At 37.3% G+C, this 8,903-nt stretch overlaps 1 protein-coding gene across 1 annotated transcript in view; it reads right to left on the minus strand.

The window, feature by feature from the left end:
- The window catches only part of ptch1 (patched 1), a 63,238-nt gene that overhangs the window by 24,469 nt on the left and 29,866 nt on the right, over nucleotides 1-8,903 (minus strand). The window contains exons 10-13 of the mRNA XM_016461987.1: nucleotides 7,667-7,822; nucleotides 7,485-7,583; nucleotides 4,709-4,834; nucleotides 414-532 (exon numbers count right to left, since the gene is read on the minus strand). Of these exons, the coding sequence (XP_016317473.1) occupies nucleotides 414-532; nucleotides 4,709-4,834; nucleotides 7,485-7,583; nucleotides 7,667-7,822 (500 nt within the window). The remainder of the gene's footprint in view (nucleotides 1-413; nucleotides 533-4,708; nucleotides 4,835-7,484; nucleotides 7,584-7,666; nucleotides 7,823-8,903) is intronic.

An 8,903-nucleotide genomic window follows, 5' to 3' on the forward strand; every position in this document is an offset into this window, starting at 1 on the left:
TAACAGTAAAGACATACATAATGTTACAAAAGATTATAGAAATAAATAAGAATCCTAAAAAAGTATGTAGTACAAAGTATGAAAAGTGTTTATTTTTTGTTTACTATACTTAAGGGACAAAAACATCCCTATAAGGACATTTGAGGACTTAATAAATTAAATATAAAAATAAATTAAATGATGCTTTTCTTCTAAAAGTGCAAAACATGTTATATTAGGGTAGAGTTAGGCTAAGTGTGCATTAAATATAATTAGATTGCAAAGGGGCAGAACATTTCTGGTAAATTCCTGGAAACTTTAAAAAAGTTTCCAAAAATCCTGGAAAGTTTCCAAAATTTATCGGGAATTTTCCACCCCTTTAAAACGTATTTAAGATGTGTCTTCTTTTAGCCAGGTTAATGTTTGTGTGCTACCTGACAAAGCAGCAGAAAATGTCGAAGCGGCGGTCCTCTCGGCGGTACAGGTCCATGCTGAGGATGGCAGGAAAGATGAGCAGCACCATAGCGAAGTTAAACACCACGACCACTGCAGCCTGAGAGAGAAAATGAAGACGTTAAGCACATATTCACACTCACACAAAATAATCACACACAGCGACACCCGCACATCTGCAGAGGATCTATGCCAAAACCACAATGATCCCAACAAATTCAATTTTAGACAATTATCCTCTTCATAAGAGATGAATGACAAACAAATAAAAAACACAACTCTTGCCATCCCAAAATTAAATTTGGGCTTATCCAGTTCGGGTGAAGCCCACCTAAATTTCTAAATGTAAATCACATTGCTATTGAATTCATAATTCAATCCACACACTTCCATATGAAGAACTGGGAAAAAGACTTTCAGCTAGATGTGGCTCTCTTGACCTTGGGAAACTGCCACTTTCTTTCAGAGCCGATATATCACAAGCTTACTAAAAAGACTTCACCGGGCCAAGAGCTCCTTAACAGTGTGGAGAAACAAACAAGTGATCTGAAACTTTTAATCCGGATTCACTGAAGCTCACAGAATAACAAATGTGAGAAGAGCAACTGGATAAAGAAAAGTGACATGACAATGAAAGTCAGAAACCGAGGAAGAGAGAGGGAGAGGGCAGATTGAAGCATGCCTGCCCTAGTTAGGGTGTATTTTTTTATGGGTGGAGGTTGGAGTTATGTCAGACTGCCAGACCACCCAGAGAGCAGCTCAGCCTGACAGAGCCAAGACACAATGAGAGAAACTCACGTAAACAAAGCAACTCCAAAAAGCATTTGGACACTTCATCTACACTTAAAAATGTGTGAATGTCACTGCATTAGACAGCACAATATCAAATCTATCAACACATGAGAGGAACAGAGAGAACAGATGAGAGAATGTGCGTGAGTGATTCTACAGAGAGATTTGTTAGGCCTGACGTGCGCATGCGTTTATGCTGCCAAAGAAATAGATACAACGACTGAAAGAGAGGGAGGTGCCAAAAACAGTGCTAAATAGAGACAGAAGAACTGAAACAAAACATGATTAAAACAAAGAAACAGCGTCACCATGAAATGGTAATCCCAACCCATTTACTTCTGTAATGTTATTAGACAAAAATAAATGTTATCAAAGATGGCGATTTACTATATCTTAATAAAAAAATGTTACACTGCAATTTAAAAATGATTTGTTACACAACCATTTAAAATTTAAAACAGTTCTTTCAGGATTCTTCGATGAATAGCAATTTCAACAGAATTTCTTTGACACTGAATACATATGTAACATTATAAATGTCTTTAATGTCAGTTTCGATCAATTGATTGCATCCTTGCTGAATTAAAGTATTACATTTTTTTTTTAAATCTTAATTAGAATATATTAGTAAATTTGGTCAAATTTCATTATTTTCTTGACTTTAAAGTTGACTTTGATATTTTAGGTAAAATAAGTAGGAGCCAAAAATATGAATACCAAATTTTGAAGCATGTTCCCCAAATTAGAGAAGCTGTGCCACAAAATTTGACAAAAGCTTAAGTAAACATATTTGGACACAAACGTTCAAGTGCACACATTTGTACACATAATCAGAAGTAAATATTTGGACACAAAAGCTGAAGTAAACACATTTGAACACTACAGCTGAAAATAGAGACTGTTACAGCAGGAAATAACGTTTACAAAAGCAGTGTATGTGTGTGTGTGTGTGCGTGTGCGCATGTGTTCTCAGCGGTTTTGAAGATGAGTGTTTTCAGGCACCATTGAACAGGTGCCAGTTGGAGTGTGCTGCAGTGAAAAACAGCGTGTGTGTGTCTGACAGACGTGTGTGAGACATCAATCCACACATCCTAATACTAGATCTACAGCGCTGTACGAGTGTGTGTGTGCGCGTGTTTAGGCGTGAGCCACGTCTTGCGTGTGGTCAGCAGGCTCATCCCGCACATCATTCTTCTGAAAATATGTAATCATCGAACAGACACAAACACTATACGACAGTTTACACTGGCAGATATAAAAAGCAATTCTGCTTTTAGGATCAAAGGGTCCTGCAAAAGGGGAGGTTGTCTGTAGGGTTTAAGCTGAGATTTGTGTGAATGTGTTTGTTGAACAGAACAAGGCATCAGTGTGTAAATCTCTGCGTCTGCCTCCGTTCAGCTGAGCATGTTATGTGGATGATGGTGAGGTTACTTCACCTAAAGTTCAAGGGTTAAGCAGCCCAAGTGCTGAGTCTGTGTGTTTCATGTGAGGGGGATGCTCAAGCGTCTAATGGAGAAAATCTTTAAACTGATTAAGCAGGTTCAAATGTAGGTATTCAGATTTCATAGACCATTTAAAGGGACAGTTCACCCAAAAATAAACTCTTTTCATAATTGATTCACCCTCATGTTCTTATAAAGAGTTACTTTTTGAATGAATGGGAAATTGAGTTCTTAATCTTCAAAAAAGGATGTGAAAGAATGTGAAAAAGGATGTGAAAGCCCCATAACACGGTGTCCTAACTACACGCGACGCAACAAGATTCCAGCGCCAAGCAATTTGGGTGTCCACACTAGACGCAACGCAACAGAATCAATCAAATATCACAGCCAATCAGAAGCGTGTGTGGGCGGGCTCTCTCTGGAAGCGCACTGCACTCGCAACGAAATGGTTTATAATTATAAAAAAGTTTACAATCTAATTCATAAATATTAAACCTTTTTAACATTATTAAATAGTGCTGTCAAACGATTAATCGTTTGACATCACTATTAGTTTGTTTACATAATATATGTATGTGTAGATTTATTATGTATATATAAATACACACACATACAGTATATATTTAGAAAATATTTACATTTATATATAAATACAACAGTATATATTTAGAAAATATTTACATTTATACATTTATATATTCATATTCTTATATTATATATAAATATATTTTATTTATAAACATAACATATTTTCCTAAATATATACATGCATGTGTGTGTATTTATATATACACAATAAATATACATGGTATACACACATATATTATATAAACAAAAACTTTTATTTTGGATGCGATTAATCGCGATTAATCGTTTGACAGCACTATTATTAAATGTACATACTGAGTGACTGATACCATCTTTGTTATGGAATACGCTTGTTGGTTCACATTGTTTTAACGTACATCTTTGCTTTAACTTATTTTCAAGATCTGAGATAAACTATCTATTGTTGCTTTCAGTATGGCTATAAGGCCACACAATATGATATTCAAACTCACATTAGACACGTTTAACTTTGAATAAAGCACATAATTACCTGAGATTATCTACTGTCATATAGTTTGTATGCTGTTGTTCCAGTCGCGACGTTGCGGAAATAGAAACCGTTTCTAAAATAGAAATTTCGCATGTCGCCGTCGCGGCTAGTTAGGACAAAAATGTGTCACTGCATCGCATCGCGTGTAGTTATGACATGGTGTAAGTGTCGCAAAAGTGGTCCATGTGACTCAATGTTCTATTTTCTAAGGTCTTCTGCAGCCTTACAATAGATTTGTGTGAGCACAGACAAAAATTAAAGTCATTATTGACTGAAAATCTCCATTTATCTCCAGTAGTGAATCTTGAACAAATCATTCACATCATTTATTTGATTCATTGAAAATTTATGAAGCGTGAAAGCTCCAGTCCACAGTCTTCAGAACATCTACTTTTGTGTCCCACAGAAGTAAAAGTAAGATTTCACACAACATGAGGGTGAGTAAATGATGACAGATCTTTAATTCGACTGTCCCTTTAACCTGATTTAAGTCAGGAACAGGTTGTGGGCAGATCTCTTCCTTAGCCTCTTTCCTATGTCACTTCCACAGCCTTGCGGTCATTCATAAACCACAGATGTGTGGAACAACAACCCGTGTGACCCACCCCCACTCCCTGATTGAGTTACGTGCCCACAATCTGCACACTTAGGGGGCCGTACCACTAATCACACGCTGTAGGAGGGGTTATGGGCCATGCCAGCTCGCTCAACCTGTCAGACGCTCAGTTTGATGAATTAAATCAATAAAAGTCATGTGGAGAAATCTGGAGTCAATGAAGGTATGGAACACGCACACAGTACAAAGAAAGAGCTGGTACGGACATGGGATATTTCGGCAAATATTGTCCATTAGTAATACACACAAACACACAAGTGCTACAGACAAGCAATCTGAAATGCATTCCTGTTCAAGAATATGAAGAAGAAGAAAAAACACACAAACCTGTAAAGAGAAAGCTCGGAGTGCTGGTATTGGAATAAGGGCGGCCATGAAAAATGCTGTCACATTACTGATGGAAGTCATAGCTACACTAGCCCCAGTCCTCTTCAGACATTCACCAGTGCGGTCCTGAGGAAGAAATACAGAAATAAAAGTTACAATGTCATCAAATTAACAGCAAGCATATTATTCTTACCCCTAGAATCAATTAGTCAAGGTGTCTTGCAACAAACAACCATTTTCCACCTTTTCTTGGACCCTGAAAACGAAACTGGCTGTTTTTGCCATTGTACCGCTGTAGATCAGACCACTGTACATAAATGACTCTGTTATGATTGGCTAACCTATTCACATGTGAAACGAGTTGCAATGTTCACTACTAGGGATGGGTATCTTTGTCAATACCATACTGGAAAGCTCAGTAAAATTATTAATTAATTAATTATTTTTTTTATGTTCAGTGTATACTTATTCAAAACTGTAATATGATGCAAACTTTTATTCACTTATTTCTTTTTCATCTGAATGTGGTGCTTTGAACAATTATATTCTTAAATGATCAAATATGGGGTAGGTGCAGTTCTAGATGTTCTTTAATTTATAAAAAAAATTTATAAAGCATTTATTTTCACTCTAAGGCATAGATTACTTAGGTCAATAATGATACAGACTTTAGCTGACAATAATGATTCACCTTTAATAAATCACTGCCACACTCATTCTGACTTTTGTGAAGGTATAACTTGCGTTTAAGCTCGCTGATATTTTCATTGAAGAGAGCTGGTAATCACACAGCCTACCACGACAACTTAATGAGCTCAACTTCTGATGAAAAGCTTTCCTTTCTCGCCCCGTTATTATGCAGATTTTTAGAGAGAGGAAAAACACAAAAAAGAGATTCATTTCTCTCCCTCCTCCTTATCCCTCACTCACACAGAAATATTTTCCATCAAAGGCAGGACATATCCTTTTAAACAAAGCAGCCTGGGGTGCAGAAACACGATTGGCTTGCTGTCTTGTTAGGATAAACTCTCTCTCCTCGTTTCAAAGCCATTCAGGGTGCGAGACGCATGAGAAACAGTTCCAAACCCCACCTCCGTACACACGGAGGTAGAGATGAGGAGAAGGAGAGAAAGAGGGAACGTTTTTTCTGGTATCTGAGGACGTGCAGGACCACACACAGCGCGTTTTAAGACAGGAGTGCTCTGTGCTCTCTCTCTCTCTCCTCCTACAGGGGAACTGTTTACTTTCCACACAAAAGTGTCACTGCACGCTGTGCAATCTCACATAAACACAAGCAAATACATGCCTGAACTCAGCCGTCTGCATGAGAGTCATCTAAATCACCACTCATACACGACCACACGTAAACGCACACGAAAGCTAAACAAAGATACCCTTGACAGATGTATCAATGGAAACGTATACACAATCTACTAAAAAAACCCAGATCATATACACATAAGATTACTGTCGTCCAGTCGAGTCTCGCAAGTAAAACTAACAACTCAAATGCCTGTGCTCGAAATGATTTTACAGAAACTGATTCAAGATTAACACCTGGCAGTAGCACGGTAAAGTGATGATATCAGATGGTAATACCACAGTACTTTGATATACTAGAAAGGCCAAAAATATGGATAAAAGTAAGAAGTATAAAATACCAATTAATGAACAAATGACTCTAATGAGCTGATCTTTTAATGAATACTCTGTTCAGAAATACTCTGGAGTTACCGGTTTGAACAAGACAAATCCTTTAATGAATGAACCGAGTATGTCTCCAGTTATCATTACTTTTGGTTATTTTCATCTTCAAACAAAGCAAGCATTTAACACTTAAGGTTTGTAAAATGTAAATCTGTATCATTACTGATTGTTCATATGTATATATATATATATATATATGTGTGTGTGTGTGTGTGTGTGTGAAGAGTTCATTTGCGAAAACACATAACTCAATTTTTTACAATTTTCAAAAATTATGTTTTTTCATTGTGCATTCCAATTAATTTCAATCAAACTGCAGTTTGGTTATTTTGATTAAGTAAAAATAAATCAAATACAGCTAACTAACACAATAAAACACAATAAAAACATGATAACATAATAAAAAAACATGATTTTTGAAAATTGAAAAAAAAAATGTAGTTATCTATTTTTGCAAATAAACTTCACTCACACTCACACACACACATATATATATATATAATATATATTAGTGCTGTCAAACGATTAATTGCGATTAATCGCATCCCAAATAAAAACAATTGTTTACATTATGTGTTTGTACTGTGTATATTCATTATGTATATATAAATACACACACATTTTTTAGATTATGTCATAGAAAACAATGGTACTAACATGGTACCATATCTAAAATCAAAACAAAACAATGGTAGTACTATGGTATGGTTCATCTGTTCATCTGTATGGTTCATCTGTGTTGTTTAGGAGAAACATCTTAAGTCACACATCATACAGTGGCCCTTAGCAGATCAAAGTATGCCAGTGTTTTTGAAGTTACATCACAGGCCAGGGCAGGTACACAACACATTCCTTTATGTAAGTGATAACATGAGGGTACGCATTGATATCCCCCTTCCTCCTGATAACATGCTAGCTCCCTTATTTCTGGACGGACTGCCTTGTCTCGACACTATCTTTGGATGTGTAGTCACTTTTGCGCTTCTTAGGGTTTTTGGTGGGAGAAAACAGTTGTTTTTTTTTAGTAGTGTTCCCTGCTTTTCAGGATGTTTGGGATGAGATAACACACCTCAAATGGAATCCTCTTGTTCTGGCCGGTCTCACTGAAAGCGTGAGCCAGGAGAAAGACATCGTCCACCCCTACGCCAAGGGCCAGGAATGGCAACACCTTTAAACACATGAAGAGCATGCTACATGTGAAAGATGTTACACAACCGACGGTGTCCAGGTTTGCTAGTGTGTGTGATGTACCTGTGTGGTAGCGGCGTTAAAGGAGATGCCCAAAAGAGAGCAGAGTCCCAGTCCAGCGGCGACAGAAAGAGTGACCAGCAACACTCCGGCCAGCCCGACCGCCCCCTGAGACTTGGCGCAGTCCCACCGCAGCATGGTCAGACACGCATAGGCAAGCTGCACACAGATAACATAGCTATAGCGTTAATCTGACATTATCACGTTACCGCAGCGCTGTTCTCATGAGTGCGGTCACGGCACAGCAGGGTCAGGCATGCACTGGCAAGCTGCATGTAACATAACACTAAAGGCCTATACACACCAAGTCTGAATTTTCAGTATGAAAAATAAGATTTTAAAATGAAAAAATCTATCTCTACGAACTTCTTCACACAATATATTGTACTCAATGATCAGTCGATTGTCTGATTTTGAGGCTAGGTCAATTTTAAATTTTTTGGTTCTACAAGGCTTTTTAACTTACAGAGGAGAGAGCGACAGAACATTCAAACTCGCAACACTCACATTAGCAGTACAACATGTGCAGAAACCTGCTTGGTTTGACCAGTTGATTTATCGGTCTTAAAGATCCCTACACAATTAGGCTTGTTTCAGGCACATCTGACCCCAACTGGACATATTTCTTGAGGGCGTTTACATTAAAAAAACTAGAAGGAGTTGCAACAGAATGAATATAGAGGTCTTGAGATGCATTTTTATAAGATGGAATATTTTTAATCTAATCCCCAAGTGAAAATAAAATTGTGCATGTCTGAAAGTGCACTTGTAGTGTACTTAAAATCTTAAAAAGTACACTTTTATTATTATATATGCTGACACATTGAAGTACACTTTAAAATACATTTTAAATTAGTGCTGGGTGGTATACCGGTTCATACCGAATACTGGTGTTTATTTTTGTTATGATATGAATTTTTAAAATACCGCAATACCGATGTATGTCGCTTAAACAACGTTCGGAACGTGACACTGTTTGAAAGGGGTCCCTTTTCACTGTGGTGAGGGAACAGCTGTATGTGTTACTAAGCGTGAAAGTTCCGAAACTGAAGCTGTAGAACTAATAGAACGTGATGACACAGAAGAACTCATCCACAATATCCACACTGACTGCCACAAATATCCACCGCCCCTGCCATCAGCTCAGACACACACAAGCGTGACTTTAGCACTAGATTTAGCAACTTTCAGACCCTTTTAGCGGCTTTTTTTCATAGAATATTCATACTGACAAACCTAG

This window comes from Sinocyclocheilus anshuiensis, unplaced genomic scaffold (genome assembly GCF_001515605.1).
Source record: "Sinocyclocheilus anshuiensis isolate Anshui unplaced genomic scaffold, SAMN03320099.WGS_v1.1 scaffold80, whole genome shotgun sequence".
NCBI classification, from domain to species: domain Eukaryota; kingdom Metazoa; phylum Chordata; class Actinopteri; order Cypriniformes; family Cyprinidae; genus Sinocyclocheilus; species Sinocyclocheilus anshuiensis.